The sequence below is a fragment of the Trichomonas vaginalis genome, chromosome II (assembly GCF_026262505.1).
Source record: "Trichomonas vaginalis G3 chromosome II, whole genome shotgun sequence".
In the NCBI taxonomy this organism is placed as follows: domain Eukaryota; phylum Parabasalia; order Trichomonadida; family Trichomonadidae; genus Trichomonas; species Trichomonas vaginalis.
The window spans coordinates 6,949,800-6,968,061 of record NC_067204.1 but is presented as its reverse complement, the minus strand read 5'-3'; the positions used below and the strand labels follow the sequence as shown (position 1 = coordinate 6,968,061).

Genomic DNA, 18,262 nt, shown 5'->3' with positions numbered 1-18,262 from the left:
ACAAAAATAAATGACCTTATTATTTTTCTCATTCATGACCTCAGAACTTAAGCTTTCTTATGAATGAAGTCTTAGTCTGAATAGAAAAGTTAAACTTTTCAGCAAAGCAAGGACTAGAAGACTTACATAAGTCAAATCCAATCTCTTGACCATCATGAAGTGCTTTGTAAAGTTTCATAACACTGAACTCAGAGTCTTTGTCAAATTTTCCTTGCGGAACCATTAAACCTTTATCTTCATTGTAATAGCATTGTATAGCTTCAGGAAACATTTCATTAGCTGTTAAAGCAAGGACGTCTTGTTTGACACCTTTGCAACGTGCATGGAATGCAACTTCATTTAAATCGTTAGTGAGTAAGTCTATGTAGGTCTTCTTTCCACAAAATATTGACTTGTATGCTAAACTTTGTTTTCCAGGTGTTATTTCGGCAAAGTCGCTATGAAATTGACCAAGGTTTTTACCAATGAGAACTCTTCCATAACGTTTCTCAAACTCTGCTGCAAGCTTTGGTATGTCTTCATTGAAAATATGCATGCTATCACAGTCCTGGTAGAAGATTTGAAGTCCCATATCTTCAGCAGTACAGAATACTTCACACATTATTCTCTTCGACATAGACAGAATATTAACACCAAGTGGACAGAAGTTAAAGTGTCTGCAAATACTTTTCGTTAGCTTGAAAATAGTTTTATCTGAACCATCCAAACCTTCGAACTTCACTATATGGTTGTAGTTTCTGATGGCATATCTTATAGCATCTTTGTCATTTACTATGGTTATTTTTGACTCAATAGGAGATAGAATAGTTTTGCCATAAATACTGTTCAGAATGAGCTTTATATTTTCTTGCAAAGGATTTCCTTCTTTCTTATACTTTAACCTTAACTCAAACAACTTCTTTACTTCATCTCTTATTCTAATATCTCTGTTTCCATCGTAATAGTATCCTTGCAACACTTCACATTTGACACCTTGATATTTTATGAGGTCTTGTAATGTTATATGGTCAACATACATTAAACAGCAAGTGTTTGAACTTCTGGGAACATTAAGTTCTGGATTTAGTTCAGGGTCACAAACTATTAAAGGAAAGTGTCTATGTATTCCAATCTCTGTTATCTTAATGAGAACAAAGAAGCCAGACATAAACTTTTCACCAATGGGTTCCTTTTGGTCGTCATCAAATAAATGTCTCATGAGATACTCTGTGCTTAACATCTCATCCTTCAATACTTTTGGAATTCCTTCTAAAGTATAAAGTCTTGCTATAGCTGATGGATATAATGAAACAGCGTCGAAATCAGCAATGAGTTTCTTTTCGCTCTTTTGTTTCATGTTATCTGACAGCATACATCTTCCACCTTGAATACAGCGTGAAATAAATTCTCTTGGTTTATTTGAGAGGTCATATAAATTTCCATTCGGGAAGTACACTCTGTTCTCAAACAATTTGTTAGCAATAGAACAAATACTAACGTAGTCATATACGTTTAAATCAAACTCTTTCAATATGTCATTGCGGAACTTAACAAAACCTTCTCTTAAAATTCTTACATCTTGTTTGCAATAAAATGAGCTATATTTTTCTAAATCGAAATGGTTTTCATCTATTCTGCAACCTTTGATGGAATCTATGTTTTTCATGAATGTATCTGCATCCCGGATAAACTTACATGCTTCAGAAATGACACCAGTTCTGTTGTCATTTGCTAACAAAACACTGCTGTAGTAGTTATATGGAAATACTTCTTTCGGTCCTGTTTGTAAGTTAAACATAGCAGGAAATAGTTTAAGCTTCTTATTTATAACACTGTAAGAGTCTTTTATAATAATTGCCCTTCCTTTATATAAGCCAGTTATTTGCATTGTTCGTGAACCTTTAATGATGGGAGTTCCTTTCACTTCTGTCATGTGTCTTAAGATGAAGTTTATATCATAACTGAGGTTATGGAAATATATTAAACTCTTGTCAGGAAGTCGTTCCAAAAATTCTGTTGCACAGTTCTGACCCCAAATGCTTTCACTCACTGAACCATCTTCATTGTCGTAACATATGTTAAAAGCTTTATGAAAGCCATCGGTACTACACTCAAAGTCAGCAAAGAAAACATGCTCAGGAATGAACTTGCACTTATTTTTATTTACTTCTTTTGACTCTGCTTTCTTCTTCAGTTGTACACAATACTTTGGAGCATATGTCAAATCTTTAAATGGTGCAAGGTTCTGTTTATATAAGTCAGTCGTATATGTGAAAAGTTCTCCATAAGAAATAGGTTCGAAATATTTGCACTCCCACAATGTTTTCATAACATTCCATAACGGTGTTGTTCTATCATAACGAACTACATATTTGTTCTCTCTCTTTGTATATATTTTCATCTGTTTCTCAATGTTCATTCCACCACAAGCTTTGAGAATTTCTATATAGTTGCGAATGAAATATGTTGTCATTGGTAATCTTTCGTTTAGCATGTAGTGGTCTTCAACAAGAAGTAAGTCAATAGTTCGAACAGTTTCACATTCTTTTGGTATGTATCTCTTTATTTCATTATGTCTTGAGTCATTGAAGTAACCAATGGTAACATTAAATGCTATACCTGTTGCGTCAGAAATTTCTTGTACTTTACTTTGAGGAAAGTCTCTAACACGAATGACTTCTCTCATGTGGTCAATAGTCTCTCCATCTACTCCAGCCTGAATGCAAGCATAAACGAAACAATTGTCTTCTGTCATAAGTGTTGCAGTTCTTTTGTTCAGTTCATTGAAGATTTGGTAGCGTTTCAAGATTTATAGGTAATGTGCAAAGATACTTCCAGAACTGACCGCTTCTCTTCTTATAAAACTTCTTTTCACCATTATCTTTCCAAAAGCTTTCTATAAGTGCTGGGTTTCCTGTTTGCTTAAGAGCTTCCAAAATGGCTTTCTGGTCATTTGTCAGTGTGCTTTCATCTCTATATGGTCTCTTTTTTGGTTTGCCTTTCTTTACATCTGACATCGTTAAGCCTTCATATTCTGTTAAATCATACATCTTTATTTCGGTAAGATTCTTTATGTTTGTCAAGAAGAAGTCATAGTGCATTTCAACAATACCTGCAGCATTTGCTTCTATCTCTGATATAAAGTTCTCCTTCAAGAGCTGATGTAGTAATGTTCCAATATTATTGAGGTTTAACGTAGAACATTCATACTTTCCACCAAGTTTATAACATACCATCCATCTTTGTTGGGAGTTTATTTTAATTTTCTCTAAGAGTCTCATGAAAACCTTACCGAAATGTTTGTGTAAGTAGTCTCTGTTTGGTTCATCTAAAGCTTCGATGTTAAAGTCAATGAGTCTATTGCCTGACTTCACATTTCTCTTCCTATTCTCTTCATCTTTCTTTAACCATCTCTCACCTTCTTTTGGTTTGTCGTCAATGGAACGAATGACATCGTTAGCTTTGCGAACTTGTTCTATAGCGCTCTTAAACATCTCTCTTCTCTGTTGTTTCAGTGTGTCGTCTCTTCTTCTTGTTTCACCAACGTTCGCATTTGTTATGTCAAACATTTCTTGACGAACATCATGCGAAAGAGCTTTACGAGTATGACCAACGTTTGCATTTGTTATGTCAAACATTTCTCTTCTTACTTCATGAGGTATTGAACGTCTATGATATAAGTCAATAGCAACGTCATTTAAAGGAAATGTTTTGTTATTAATGTAATCATGAATTCTATCATAACTTATTGCACCATTATAGTCTTTAATGAAGTCAGCGAGTGCTTTTTTGTTTGTTGCGTAATGCTTTGCAACATCTATGTTAGCTTCTGTAAGAAGTTGTTTTATTTCCGAGTGTTCTAACTTAGACAACTTCCGATACATCTTTAGTAGGAAATAAAAAAATATTTTTTCGAAAAAATAAACTTAGAAAAATTATTTCTTTATATATTTGCCATTCCGAACTTCGAAAAGATGTTTTATACCAGCATAGAATTTTTCTCTAGAGCTTGGTCTTATATCGTTTTCATGACAATATTTTCTATATTCTTCATATAAAGCCTTTTTTTCATACATTTTATAAGGACAATCTAACCAGAATAGCGCATATCCATTTTCGTTATCTAGGTCTCTATATGTTTGTGGAATTTCGCTTTCTTCTGTTTGTAGAATTTCGCCTTCACTATTTAGTTCTATGTATATATATTGTGGAATTTCGCTTTCTCTATTTAGTTCTATGTCTATATATTGTGGCTTAAAAGGATGTGGGCAAGAAGGGTCTGGCGCTATGTAAAAAGTTAATTTTTCTGTCATCTTTTCTATCGGATAAAAAATATTTTTTGAAAAATTAGATTACATTTTTTTAAGTTATTTTTCAAAATAATTTAATATTTTTATTTTAATGAAACACATGCAAGATTGCAAGTTCTTTTCATACAATGCTCTCGCTACTGCCATCAAGAATGAGTTCAATGGTGCTTCAAACGTCAATGTTATCTTTAACAAGAAGTTTGTGAAAGAATCTAAGTTCGGTCAGTATGTCAGACCATTAGCTATTGTCATTGACCGCAAACGTTATACTTCACAAGAGTTAGCAGTAGTTTTGAAACAAAAGGGTTTCTTCGTGAATGTCAAAGATACTCATTATACTGTTATAAAGAACTCCAACATTGACTTCTTCAGTATTGCTTTAAATCTTTCCGAACAGAAAGAATATAAGAAGGGTGAAATAAATGTGAAATATTATCCTTCATCTCTGAAGACAATAACGAACAAAGATGTTATACAAAAGTTCTTACCAAAGGTTGAAGAAGCTTCTATTGACATTGACGAAGGAAGTGAAATGGTTGAAGAAATTGACCCTGAAGCTATTTAACCAAAAATATATTTTTGGTGAAGAGGTGAGATTTCACCTGTTTTTTCACCTCATTCTCTCTTCGTTAATGTTGTCGTGACTTCTTCGTTAATGTTGTCGTGACTTCATTCTTCCTCTTTGAAGTTATCGAAATATTCTGTTATTTTTTCCTTCAGTAATGGTAAGTCTTCTTTGAAGGTAAGTATTGTGCAACCTTTGATGTCATAGTGTGTTTGAGGAAGAGTATTTTTGACAATTTCTTTTATTTGCTCATTCGGTGTCATTGAAATCGGTAAGTTTTCACGATAGAACCAGTTTCTGTCAGATTTATATATTTTAGCAAGGTCGTAAAAGCTTTTGTTGTTTCTTCTGACTAAATGCAACATAACCATATCTCTGTCTTCTTCATTCTCCAACTCTTCAGTATAAATCATATACTTATAGTTCTTTTCCTTTCCTTTTGGTACTGAACCGGTATTCTTTTCTGTATGCTTTTGTCTTTGGATTCAATGACTTCATCTTTTGCTTGAAGTTTCTTTTCCATCTCTCCACGTTCTTGTCTGTGAAGTTCGTCAAGAAGTTTGTAAATATTCCAAGCATAACGTGGTGAAGCCCACATTGCAACTGCATTTACTAAAAGTCTATGAACATAATATCCTCTCAAACCGTTTGGCAATTTTTCACGGTTTTCATAGAGTTTTGGCGACTGGGATTTTTTACCTACTCGCTGTTCTTCACTGTTTTCAGAAAAAAGTACGTCTCGCTGTGCTTCACTTAATAGTTCTATGGTGCTTTGGTTCCTAAACCAGTCTTTAGGAAGCTTAGTATCTGGAGCAAAACAAGCCGTCAAAATACTTTGCATTTGGTACATGTCGTCTTTGACAGAACGAATGAGTCTCAATTGTTTGTTATACTGTATGTATTCGTATTCTTCATTTATGACTTCATGAACGATAGCAGTTGTTGTGTTCTCTAATGTTGACATATCTGTCTTTACATACAGGATAAAAAAATAAATAAAATAAAAACTAACTTTATTTTTTTGAGATAAACACTATTTCTTCACAACATTAAATTTTATCCTGTATGAAATGACTTTAAAAAGATTATTGACTGACTTCGAATACTATCTCATTGACGCACTGACAGACCCTCAAAACTGTGTTGAAAGTTCTTTAAGCTTTAAGATTGAAGGTACGACGCATTTTGTCTTCACTTACGTATTGAAAGAATATGACCGTTATCATAACGAAGTGAATCAAACACTAATAAAATTTGTAGATAAAAAATTGGTTAACAATGAATATTTTAAACGTGAAGACCCAAACACTGCTGGAGATGATGAAGAATACAGACAAGACAGACAAGTTATTGAAAAAAATAACGCAAGATTAGATGCAATAGAAAAGAAGTTTAATGAATGTCTTACAAACACGTATGAATATCTTATGCAGTGGGAAGCCAGATGGAAATAAATTTACGTCAAATATGCAATTTATAAAATCTTATGTCGACAGGCTACGTAGCACAGTGGTCTAAGGTGGTGTTATGGAGGGGGTCAGGGTCTGTGGTTCGAACCGCGACAGCGCCGTATTTTCTTATTTTCTTTATTTGTCTTGTTTGTCGTGAATAAAAAGTGTCATAAAAGTGCTCTATCTTCCACGGGAATAAATAAAAAATTTACTTTATTTCTTCTCTTTATTTCTTTGTTCCCGTGGAAGAAGGGTTTTTGCCGTTTTTTCTCAGCCGAAATCAACGATTTTTTTCATTTTTGGAATCCTTAGCAAATGAGGAATCTTTTCTCTCGTGGAAGCTTTGACCAAAAATATAATTTAGGTGAAGAGGTGAGATTTCACCTCTTTTTTCACCTAATTTTTCACCCTCATGACTTTGTCATAACTTCTTCGTAAATGCTTTGTCATAACTTCTTCGTAAATGCTTTGTCATAACTTCTTCGTAAATGCTTTGTCATAACTTCTTCGTAAATGCCTTGTCAAGATTTTCATCGTAAATGCTTTGTCATGACTTCTTCGTAAATGAGTGTAAATGACCAAAAATATAATTTAGGTGAAGTGGTGAGATTTCACCTCTTTTTTTCACCTAATTTTTCACCTCTTTTTTTCACAAGCGTTTTACATGAATTGTACGATGTATATTTGAAATCCTAAACAGTTTTGTAGCTTCTATTTCTTCGCTGAGGATATCAAAAGTTTTTAACAATGCCGAAAGTCTCTTTATATTTCTTCTTGACGTCAGATAGAAGGAAATCTTCTACTGTTGGATAGTTTTTGTTCAGAAATGCTAACATGTCATTTTATCTTCTGCTGGCTTTTCTGCTTCTTTCTTTAAGTCTGCATAGTCGTTTCGCATTCTTTCTATCTCTTTGACGGAGTAGTTATATTTCCTTATTGCTGCTTTACATTTTGAACATTGTGGGTTCATTTTTGCATTATACATTGAAATTTGACCTGCTAGAACAACTAAAGCGTCAATTGCTCTCTTCATCTCAAACATAGCGGGTCTTAGTTGTTCGTTCCATACTTTGCCTCTTCTATCTTTATCTCTTATTTCCCAAACACATTCAGCAACTAACGAAACAAAGTTGTCGTAGGTCTTAAATTCTTCAGATTTATATATGTCAGAAACATTCTTATATACCATATCGCAATCTTTGTCCATAACTTTATGGTTGCAATGAAAACCAAGGAATTCATAATTTACTTTTACGTATGAACTTCTTTATTTTTACTGAGTCAGTTGCTTTGACTTCAATTTCGTCGAATTCAGGAATAGTTAGTTTTTGTTGCTGAATTTCAGGTAGTTTAGGTAAATGGTCGATGAGGTCCTGCATTTCATAAAGATACTTCATTTGTTTCATCTTTCGCACTACAGTCTAAATTACTTGTTAAAAGTTCCTGCCTTAATTTTTTGTATTTCTGTTTCGAAAGTAAATGAAGAAGGAATGAAGCTTTCCATCTCTACTAACATAGATGTTGGATTCATGACTAACGAGTTGGTGAAGTTGTTGTGGACAGAGTCCCGCCGTTCGCGGCTTGAATTGTTGTTGTGCCGATTGTTGAAATCATATCTTTTATACAAATAAAAAATAAAAAAAATAAAACTAACTTTATTTTTTATCTTCAAGGAAAATTCATGAAAAGTTGTTGAAGTTGTCAAAATACTCTGTTATTTTTTCCTTTAACAATGGCAAATCTTCTTTGAATGTAAGAATTGTACAACCTTTCATATCATAGTGTGTTTGAGGTAACGTATCTTGAACTATTTGTTTCACATCTTCATTTGGGGTCATTGAAATCGGTAATTTTCGCGATAGAACCAATTTCTGTCAGATTTGTAAATCTTAGCAAGGTCGTAAAAGCTTTGTTGTTTCTTCTGACTAAATGCAACATAACCATATCTTTATCTTCTTCATTTTCCATCTCTCAGTAATAAATCATATACTTTAGTTCTTTTCCTTTCCTTTTGTACCGAACGTGGTATTCTTTTCTGAATGCTTTTGTCTTTTGCTTCAATGACTTCATCTTTTGCATGAAGTTCTTTTCCATCTCTTCACGTTCTTGTCTGTGAAGTTCGTCAGAAAGTCTGTAAATATACAAGCATAACGAGGTGAAGCCCACATTGCTACGGCATTTACAAGAAGTCTATGTACATAATATCCTCATTAAATTTATTGGCAAATTTTTACGATTTCATGTGTTTTATGCAAGGCCGAGAATTCTCGGTCTAGAGAAATTTCACTCAAAAGTTCTTGTGTGGCTTCGGTTTTGAACCAATCGTCTGCGTGTTTGGTATCTGGAGCAAAACTGCAGTCAAAATACTTTGATTTGTACATATCGTCTTTGACCGAACGAATTAGACGCAATTGTTTGTTAAACTGTATGTACTCGTATTCTTCATTTATAGCTTTCATGGACTATAACTGTTGTGTGTTCTCGGTTGTTGACATATCTGTCTTTACATACAAATAAAAAAATAAATAAAAATAAAACTAACTTTATTTTTTCTATCTTAAGGAAATTCATGATTTTCATGAGTTTAGGCATGGCCGAAAAAAGTCGGTCTAGAGAAATTTCACTGTTTTCATACGGAATCTCTATCCTCGGTTTTTCGAGGGTAGCAATCTTATGCCATTTTACTCAGAATTTTGTTGCTGAATTCAGTAAAAATATATTTTAGGTGAAGAGGTGAGATCTCACCCGTTTTCTCACCTTTTTTTTCACCTGTTTTCTCACAAGCGTTTTACATGGTAAAACGTTATTTTTACATGTATTTTTCAGCAACTTCGTCAAATAATTTTATAGCTTTATCTATCTCATCTACTTCAAACGTTTTTTTACCTTTCGTGGAGCACCAATACATTTTCTCAAACTTTTCGAGTAGTTCTGTTTCTGCAGCTCTCATATCGTTAACGAACACAACTTGACTCTATTGACTGTACTGTCATATCTTTGAGTTATATTATATGTTCTTCCTATCTTATATCTCTTTGTATTGAAGTCCTTCGGTTTCTGAACGATGTAAGTAAGCCTTCACTGCAACGTTCCAGTATCGAATGAACCATATGTTATGAAGTTATATCCAACAACTGGTCTAACCATAACAAAAAACTATGGTATAAGACTTTTGTCTATAAAATATGCTGCAGTTCCATAGAATTTTACCGATATCATAAGCTCAGGATTTCTTGTCAAAATTTCTGAGTTGAAGCAATTCCAACCCAATGCCATGTTTTCTTTCCAGATGGAGATAAAATGTCTGACAAAGAATATTTGTTGTATTTCTTGAGTATCTTACGTTTAAATCACCTATTCTAACCAATTTGGTGTCATTGTCTATCTTTTTAACTGTTTTCAAACTCAGTGTTTGTCATTTCTGTTCTTACATACAAAATAAAAAAAAATATTTATAAAAAACTAACTTATTTTTTTCTGTCTTAAGGAAATTCAAGAATTTGTGGCTGAATATCAGTATGAAACCAACCAAAATTCAAGAAAGTCAGTATACTTATGAATATCCAAGACACTGGGTAGAGTATGTAGGAGGTGAGAAAGCTATTGAAATAAGACAAGTTAGAAGTATTCCAGCAGGAAGAAATATTATTGAAGAACTTTAATGTTTTGAGATATAATGATGAAACAAAGAAGCAAGATAGTTTTCCTGTTGCTGTGTATGTGAACTTAGACAGGAGATGACATGAAAGTTTTTAATACAAAGCTTCAAACGGTAGTGAGAGAACAACTGACTGCGGAAGGACATCCATTACCTTCAGAAGTTACCATAGCATATAATTTTGAAACAAACTCAATAGATTTTAAAGTCGTCTCTGCAAAGAAGTCAGGTTTTACATTTAATGAAGCAGATGTATATTCGAATGAAAACTTCAAAGCTATTGCATGGTTAGATAATGACGATTGCTTTAAGAAAATATTTAAATTCAGTGACTCAAAGATGTCAATAGATGACCTTCGTGGAATGTTACCATCGACGTTTACAGTAGAAGGTTCAGCAGGATTGCTTACAAGATTGTCAATTGGTGGTATTTGGTCTCGTGAGAACATTGTTATAAAATCCAGTATAAGTGAATTTGCTGAAGAATCTATATTATGTCTTTCAAACTACATGTATTCGCCACGAAGCATTATAGTATAACAAACTTTGTCAGTAAGTTTAACATAAGACTTGTCGAACCTTCTTCAATGAAAGATGTTGTGCTACCTAAAGATGGAAAGGATGGACTCATTATTGAGATGATTTTAATAGCATATTAAATGAGCTTGTTCTTGAAGGTCATTCATGATGAAATAACTGTTGTAGAAGATGTTAGCAATTGTTCAGACATTTTGAAGCGTATAGATGAGATAAGAAAGAAGTTTATGAATGAGAATGTTTATGTTTCATTGACTTTCTCCAGTAACGAGAACTTTTATGAGATAATATTGAAGAGAGATGATTTTAATATGGTGTAAATGGTAGCTTGGGCAGCTTTAGGCGCAATGGGAACAAAAGCATTAGCATTTGGAGCAAAAGCACTTGGGCTTATGACGCAGTAAATAAAATGAGTGGAGGAAGGGTTTCGAAGACATTAGATGCAAATAAAGGGAAGATTGGAGGCTGGGTTGCAAAGAAGTTAAGATTAAATAAAATAGGGCTCATAAATAAAGCATCCAATTTGGTTGCGACTGAGTCAGAAAATGCTTTAGGAAAGGACGATGAGTTTGCAAAACACGCAAAAGACTTTAATGACCAGATGAAAGGTGAAACAATGCATTTAAATAGATTCGATGGAACTAAAGAAAATGTTTCTTCTCCACCAGTAGTTCTTCCGTATGGTCCCTATGGAATGTATGGAAATCCTTACGAAAGACCATTTGACCCATTGACTGGTGGAAGTAACTGGTATCATTACGGACGAAGAAGAAAGACAGTCAAGTTGGAGACAGACTTGAAGAAAGCAACTAAAAAGAAACCAAGGAAGAGAGTTATAAAGCAATGAATTCAACATGGTGAAAAAACAGGTGAAAAAAGAGGTGAGATCTCACCACTTCACCTAAATTTATTTTTCACCTCTGACAACGTTTATTTTTAAGTTTATTTTATTATTTAGCGAGAACGTTTATTTTTATATAAATGACAGAACAAAAATATAACATTTCTACTCAGCAGGAATGAGACCCTTACTGACTATGTATTCGTTTAATGCTTGATGAAAACAATGGTACATATTATCGTATGGGTATACACAACGTCTGTTTCCATCGTCGTCGTATATGTAGAGCTCAAATCCAGTCCAACCTTCTTTTGTACAATATGTAGCTTTATTTAAGTATGCATTTATGTAGATAAGGCAATTTTCTTCATCGCTCCAGAAATAATTTTTCGTCATTGTTGAAATAGTTTTCGTTCCTCTGCGACCATAAGGAATGTATGCAATGAACTTTGCGTCATATGGGATTGTAATATATTCAGGGTTTCTTTCATCGTCAATGGGTCTGTCTTTGTTAAAATGCATGTTTCTCAGTTTTACTTGAGTTTTGAATAGTTCACGGAAACGTTCTGGGAAAGAGTCATAGTAAATGTAGTCGGACATGTCTTTGTAATGAAATAAAAAATTTAAAAAAATAAAAATAAGGTTATTTTTATTTAGTGAGGACGGTAGTGAAGTCGTTAGTGAAGTCGTTAGTGAAGTCGTTTATGTATCAGATGGTTTTGTAAATATTTAAGGTTAAGTTGGTGTTTGTGTTTGTGTTGTAAAATATACGTTACCGGTTTTGTAAAGTGTCAAACCGTTAACTTGGGTAAGGTGGAACGCAATGCCACAGTACCCAACTTAGGGATACTAACTATTTTTCTGTCGGAAGGAAGGACTCGGAATGCCAGAAGGATTTGACAAGACAATTTACCTTATAGAGCTACCTGAGCCATCTGAAGTCAAGCTTGAAAAATAAATGGTTCATTTACTCTACTTGTTTGAAGTTGTCAAAATACTCTGTTATTTTTTCCTTTAACAATGGCAAATCTTCTTTGAATGTAAGAATTGTACAACCTTTCATATCATAGTGTGTTTGAGGTAACGTATCTTGAACTATTTGTTTCACATCTTCATTTGGGGTCATTGAAATCGGTAAGTTTTCGCGATAGAACCAATTTCTGTCAGATTTGTAAATCTTAGCAAGGTCGTAAAAGCTTTTGTTGTTTTCTTCTGACTAAATGCAACATAACCATATCTTTATCTTCTTCATTTTCCATCTCTTCAGTATAAATCATATACTTATAGTTCTTTTCCTTTCCTTTTGGTACCGAACGTGGTATTCTTTTCTGAATGCTTTTGTCTTTTGCTTCAATGACTTCATCTTTTGCATGAAGTTTCTTTTCCATCTCTTCACGTTCTTGTCTGTGAAGTTCGTCAAGAAGTCTGTAAATATACCAAGCATAACGAGGTGAAGCCCACATTGCTACGGCATTTACAAGAAGTCTATGTACATAATATCCTCTTAAATTTATTGGCAAATTTTTACGATTTTCATGTGTTTTATGCAAGGCCGAGAATTCTCGGTCTAGAGAAATTTCACTCAAAAGTTCTTGTGTGCTTCGGTTTTTGAACCAATCGTCTGCGTGTTTGGTATCTGGAGCAAAACATGCAGTCAAAATACTTTGCATTTGGTACATATCGTCTTTGACCGAACGAATTAGACGCAATTGTTTGTTAAACTGTATGTACTCGTATTCTTCATTTATAGCTTCATGGACTATAACTGTTGTTGTGTTCTCGGTTGTTGACATATCTGTCTTTACATACAAAATAAAAAAATAAATAAAAATAAAACTAACTTTATTTTTTCTATCTTAAGGAAATTCATGATTTTCATGAGTTTTAGGCATGGCCGAAAAAAGTCGGTCTAGAGAAATTTCACTGTTTTCATACGGAATCTCTATCCTCGGTTTTTCGAGGGTAGCAATCTTATGCCATTTTACTCAGAATTTTGTTGCTGAATTCAGTAAAAATATATTTTAGGTGAAGAGGTGAGATCTCACCCGTTTTCTCACCTTTTTTTTCACCTGTTTTCTCACAAGCGTTTTACATGGTAAACGTTATTTTTACATGTATTTTTCAGCAACTTCGTCAAATAATTTTATAGCTTTATCTATCTCATCTACTTCAAACGTTTTTTTACCTTTCGTGGGAGCACCATACATTTTCTCAAACTTTTCGAGTAGTTCTGTTTCTGCAGCTCTCATATCGTTAACGAACACAACCTTGACTCTATTGACTGTACTGTCATATCTTTGAGTTATATTATATGTTCTTCCTATCTTATATCTCTTTGTATTGAAGTCCTTCGGTTTCTGAACGATGTAAAGTAAGCCTTCACTGCAACGTTCCGTATCGAATGAACCATATGTTATGAAGTTATATCCAACAACTGGGTCTAACCATAACAAAACTATTGGTATAAGACTTTTGTCTATAAGATATGCTGCAGTTCCATAGAATTTTACCGATATCATAAGCTCAGGATTTCTTGTCAAAATTTTCTGAGTTGAAGCAATTCCAACCCAATGCCATGTTTTCTTTCCAGATGGAGATAAAATGTCTGACAAAGAATATTTGTTGTATTTCTTTGAGTATCTTACGTTTAAATCACCTATTCTAACCAATTTGGTGTCATTGTCTATCTTTTTAACTGTTTCAAACTCAGTGTTTGTCATTTCTGTTCTTACATACAAAATAAAAAAAATATTTTATAAAAAACTAACTTTATTTTTTCTGTCTTAAGGAAATTCAAGAATTTTGTTGCTGAATTCAGTAAAAATATATTTTAGGTGAAGAGGTGAGATCTCACCTGTTTTTTCACCCGTTTTTTCACCTGTTATTTTATAAGCGTTTTACATGAATTGTACGATGTATATTTGAAATTCTAAACAGTTTTGTAGCTTCTATTTCTTCGCTGAGGATATCGAATGTTTTAACTATGCCGAAAGTTTCTTTATACTTCTTCTTGACGTCAGATAGAAGGAAATCTTCTGCTGTTGGATAGTTTTTGTTCAGAAATTCTAACATGTCCATTTTATTTTCTGCTGGCTTTTCTGCTTCTTTCTTTAAGTCTGCATAGTCGTTTCTCATTCTTTCTATCTCTTTGACGGAGTAGTTATATCTCCTCATTGCTGCTTTACATTTAGAACATTGCGGGTTCATTTTTGCGTTATATTCTGAAACCTTACCTGCTAAAACAACCAAGGCGTCAATGGTTTTCTTTAACTCAAAAGTTGCTGGTTTTATCTGTTCATTCCATACCTTACCTCTTCTATCTTTATCTCTTATCTGCCATACACATTCAGCAACTAACGAAACAAAGTTGTCGTAGGTCTTAAACTCCCCAGATTTATATATGTCAGAAACATTCTTATATACCATGTCGCAATCTTTGTCCATAACCTTATGGTTGCAATGAAAACCAAGGAATTCATAATTTACCTTTCGTATGAACTTCTTTATTTCTACCGAGTCAGTTGCTTTGACTTCTATTTCGTCGAATTCAGGAATAGTTAGTTTTTGTTGTTGGATTTCAGGCAATTTGGGTAAATGGTCAATAATGTCCTGCATTTCATAAAGATACTGTTCATTTGTTTCATCTTTCGCACTACAGTCTAAATTACTTGTTAAAAGTTCTTGCTTTATCTTCTGGATTTTTGTTTCGAAAGCATATGAAGAAGGAATGAAGTTTTTCATTTCTACTAACATAGATGTTGGATTCATAACTAACGAGTTTGGTGAAGTTGTTGCTAACATGTTCTTACAATAAAAATAAAAAATATTTTTTTTAAAAAACTAACTTTATTTCATCTGTCTTAAGAAAATTCATGAAAATTCAACGGGTGAGAAAAGAGGTGAGAAAAGAGGTGAGATCTCACCTTCTACCCTAAATTATATTTTTGCTGAATTCATGAGTTTTGGTTGAAAGAATACGGTGGAGCCAAAAGTGGCTCGACCTCAAAACAAGCATTTTGTGAAGAATAATACAAAATTCAACGGGTGAGAAAAGAGGTGAGAAAACAGGTGAGATCTCACCTTCTACCCTAAACATTATTTTTGTGCTATGTTTTCTGTATAAAATTCATGAAAATTCAAGAGGGTGAGAAAAAAGGTGAAAAAAAAGGTGAAAAAACAGGTGAGATCTCACCTCTTCACCTAAACATTATTTTTCAATACTTTTTCAGCACTTTTCCGTAGTTATATATGAAAGACAATTCGAGATAAAAGTCATAGTACAATGGAATAATATGTTGCACACCATTTGTTGTGAACCAAACTTGAAAGTCAGAGAAACTGTTACTAGGTGGTTCGTAGAATTTAGAAGCAAAGTCATAAAAGTCCTTACCAATACATAGAAAACTATTGTTGCTTGAACTGAAACTTGCATGACACATAACATTTTGAGGGTCAAACACGTTTCTATAAACTGTCAAATCTGCTGGTGGAAGTATAAATTGAAATGGACCATCTGGTGGTAATGGTTCGTTCTGGTTTAGTAACCGAAGAAATTGTGCCCAAGAACGTTTGTCTACTCCCCAATATAAAAACTCTGTATCTCTTGGAGGGTTAATTTCAATCTTTTGAAATGAAACGGTGGAGTTCATCTTGTCATATTCTAGTTTCAGATAGTATGTTCCATTTAGTAAAGAGTCGTATTTTTCTTGAAATTCCCAATAATATTTGTTCATTTGAGTTTGAAAGTCATTTAGAGTTTTCTCAAGACTTTCGTCTGAACGAACTGTAAAGATTCTCATTTCGTCAAATTTGTCTATTAGACCATCATGACCTTTATACTGCCCATGAAAATATACTGCGAACATAAATGCGTTAGTTCTATTTGAAAACAAAACTCTTCTAAATCCTATTGCCTTTGCATCTGAAGGACTTTGAAGCCAACGAATTGGATAGTCAAACCTGTATGTTCGGGATGAAATTTCTTCATCTGAAATAGTCCTACCAGCATTTGTAAAGATATAGTCTAACGGTTTTGTATCTGCTACTTTTGTTCTTTGTTTTTCAACCTGAAGCATTTAATATATGTAAAAATATATTGTTTTAAAATGGTATGCCATTTCATATTTCTCATCTAACAAACAAGTTTCCCAACGGTCTTCTCCAACAAACTCAGCGTACATTTCAAATAAAAATTTTTTATTTCATGCAATGTTTTATTTCTGTGCCGTCTTCAAGTATGCCCCAGTACTTACGCTTGGAGAGGACATGAACTTCGGTGAAAATTTTGTCCAATTTGAATTGACCCATCTTTTCACCGACCATTCCCATTTCAATGAGTTTGTTGTATCCTTCTTCGTTCGTCATGAGTGCGTCAATGTTCTCATAGTAAACCACAACTTTCGATTTGACTTCGGAGAAGAATTTGTTGTAGTTGTCAAGGACTGCCTTTGCGAACTGAGGGTAAGACCAATGTTCGACAATAGGTTTTAATGTGGTTACTAAGCCACTTTGACCTTGAGTGAATTCGTACTTCAAAACAAAAGGAGAAAACCTTTCAACAAAGTTGTCGACCTTCTCATAATGTTTACTCTTCATCTCTTGAGGTTTCTTAATGGAATATCCCCATGTCGAATTCATAAGCAATTTGAGTGTCATTGCAAGTTTGGGATTTGAAGCTTTCCTAATATCATACAGTTGTTGTATGACTTTTCCAACTGTATAGTTCCTTCCCGGGAACTCACCATCTTCGTTTGGAATTCCAGTCGGAATATATTGGACAAACCTCATGTATGCAGCGTTAAGGTCGACATAGTATATCTTTTCATCTGAGTCGAACTTGTCGCAACCAATTGGTCCAGTTTGTGGAAATTCAAGTGAGTCTCTTATCTTCTGAGAAACTTCTCCTGTTATCTCATAAACATCGTCGAAGCAACCTGTTTCATATAAAACCTTCTGACCTAACTCAGATGCTCTCCAATACAATTTGACGTCAATTGGATGTCTCAATGGAAGTTTGTTTATAGCATCTTGAAGTTCTTGCAACCTCATTGGAAGTTCTTCTGGTTCAGGTTGGTATCCGAACAATCCAACTCCTTTTGGAATTGTGTACTTCTTTTGTACTAGAACTTTGTCTGGAACAACTTTTGGTCTTGCTAACAGTGAAAAGTTTGTTTCGTCTTTTGGTACAAAAGTTTCTGTCAGCTTGTCATCTGGAATTGGTTCCAACAAACCTTTCTCGAAAAGAATGTTTACAGCTCTGACAATGTTGCACTTGCCTTTTCCGAACAATGGGTTTGTAAGACTTTCGTTCAACATGAAGTGGTTGTGGACAATTGCAATCTTCAACCATGGTAAATTGAACTCAACAACATAGTCGTCATGTGAAGAACCTTTAGCTGTAGGTATGTTGACTCGGATATTGACATTTGCCAACGGTGCAATTTTTGCCAATTGACCTCTGAGAATGTACCTTGTCTTCACACATGACTCAAGATACTTCATCTTCTCATCTGTAACAAGACCAGAGTTCCTGAGACATGTAAGAATGCAAGGTTCATTGACAATTGTTTCAATTGAATTGTAAATTCCATACCTTGTCAAGTCAATGTCAGACTTATTTATGAACGGGAAGTATCCAGCATGTTGTCTGACTGCTTGAGGGTTAGGTTGGTACCATTCGAACTTGACACTTGCAATTCCTTCAATTGCATTCAAAATGTCTGAGTCGGAGTCAACCATTTGTTCTCTCTTTGTAGTCTTGAAAGCGTCAAGAAGCATTGCAGCTGTTGTGACATTGCCATGTGCATAGTAAATGTGACCATCCAAATCTGTTATGGTCAATCTGAGATTGTGTCCTTTCTTATTTCCGTCTTGTATGGCAGCAAGTACACCCATGAAGCCTTCTTTGTTCTTTCCTTCGTC

General features: G+C 33.9%; 9 protein-coding genes and 3 pseudogenes across 12 annotated transcripts, besides 3 other annotated features; 3 read left to right on the top strand and 9 right to left on the bottom strand.

Moving 5' to 3' along the window:
• Positions 1-12,196: part of a mobile genetic element that runs on past the window's edge.
• Positions 1-18,262: part of a mobile genetic element that runs on past both edges of the window.
• On the bottom strand, positions 41-3,080 carry TVAGG3_0499970 (annotated as a pseudogene). Its single transcript has one exon. A coding segment is annotated over exon 1 (3,040 nt).
• TVAGG3_0499960 (uncharacterized protein) lies at positions 3,915-4,292 on the bottom strand (the record flags this gene model as incomplete). The annotated part of the gene is made up of 1 exon (XM_051236543.1): positions 3,915-4,292. The coding sequence occupies one exon, from the start codon at positions 4,290-4,292 to the stop codon at positions 3,915-3,917; it is 378 nt and encodes a 125-aa protein (XP_051094367.1).
• TVAGG3_0499950 (uncharacterized protein) lies at positions 4,381-4,854 on the top strand (the record flags this gene model as incomplete). Its single annotated transcript, XM_051236542.1, has 1 exon — positions 4,381-4,854. The coding sequence occupies one exon, from the start codon at positions 4,381-4,383 to the stop codon at positions 4,852-4,854; it is 474 nt and encodes a 157-aa protein (XP_051094366.1).
• Positions 5,336-5,818, bottom strand: TVAGG3_0499940 (KilA, N-terminal/APSES-type HTH, DNA-binding family; the record flags this gene model as incomplete). Its single annotated transcript, XM_051236541.1, has 1 exon — positions 5,336-5,818. A coding segment is annotated over one exon (483 nt), but the record flags the coding sequence as incomplete, so codon positions are not given.
• On the bottom strand, positions 8,016-8,800 carry TVAGG3_0499930 (annotated as a pseudogene). Its single transcript has one exon. A coding segment is annotated over exon 1 (785 nt).
• On the top strand, positions 9,824-10,622 carry TVAGG3_0499920 (annotated as a pseudogene). The gene has a single exon. A coding segment is annotated over exon 1 (799 nt).
• TVAGG3_0499910 (protein of unknown function, DUF4107 family) lies at positions 11,102-11,347 on the top strand (the record flags this gene model as incomplete). The annotated part of the gene is made up of 1 exon (XM_051236540.1): positions 11,102-11,347. One exon carries the CDS (start codon positions 11,102-11,104, stop codon positions 11,345-11,347), a length of 246 nt encoding a protein of 81 aa, XP_051094364.1.
• On the bottom strand, positions 11,507-11,941 carry TVAGG3_0499900 (uncharacterized protein; the record flags this gene model as incomplete). The annotated part of the gene is made up of 1 exon (XM_051236539.1): positions 11,507-11,941. The coding sequence occupies one exon, from the start codon at positions 11,939-11,941 to the stop codon at positions 11,507-11,509; it is 435 nt and encodes a 144-aa protein (XP_051094363.1).
• Positions 12,277-12,427: a mobile genetic element.
• On the bottom strand, positions 12,595-13,134 carry TVAGG3_0499870 (KilA, N-terminal/APSES-type HTH, DNA-binding family; the record flags this gene model as incomplete). Its single annotated transcript, XM_051236538.1, has 1 exon — positions 12,595-13,134. A coding segment is annotated over one exon (540 nt), but the record flags the coding sequence as incomplete, so codon positions are not given.
• On the bottom strand, positions 13,450-14,061 carry TVAGG3_0499860 (organellar and viral DNA polymerase type B; the record flags this gene model as incomplete). Its single annotated transcript, XM_051236537.1, has 1 exon — positions 13,450-14,061. One exon carries the CDS (start codon positions 14,059-14,061, stop codon positions 13,450-13,452), a length of 612 nt encoding a protein of 203 aa, XP_051094361.1.
• On the bottom strand, positions 14,228-15,142 carry TVAGG3_0499850 (organellar and viral DNA polymerase type B; the record flags this gene model as incomplete). The annotated part of the gene is made up of 1 exon (XM_051236536.1): positions 14,228-15,142. The coding sequence occupies one exon, from the start codon at positions 15,140-15,142 to the stop codon at positions 14,228-14,230; it is 915 nt and encodes a 304-aa protein (XP_051094360.1).
• TVAGG3_0499840 (uncharacterized protein) lies at positions 15,556-16,416 on the bottom strand (the record flags this gene model as incomplete). Its single annotated transcript, XM_051236535.1, has 1 exon — positions 15,556-16,416. The coding sequence occupies one exon, from the start codon at positions 16,414-16,416 to the stop codon at positions 15,556-15,558; it is 861 nt and encodes a 286-aa protein (XP_051094359.1).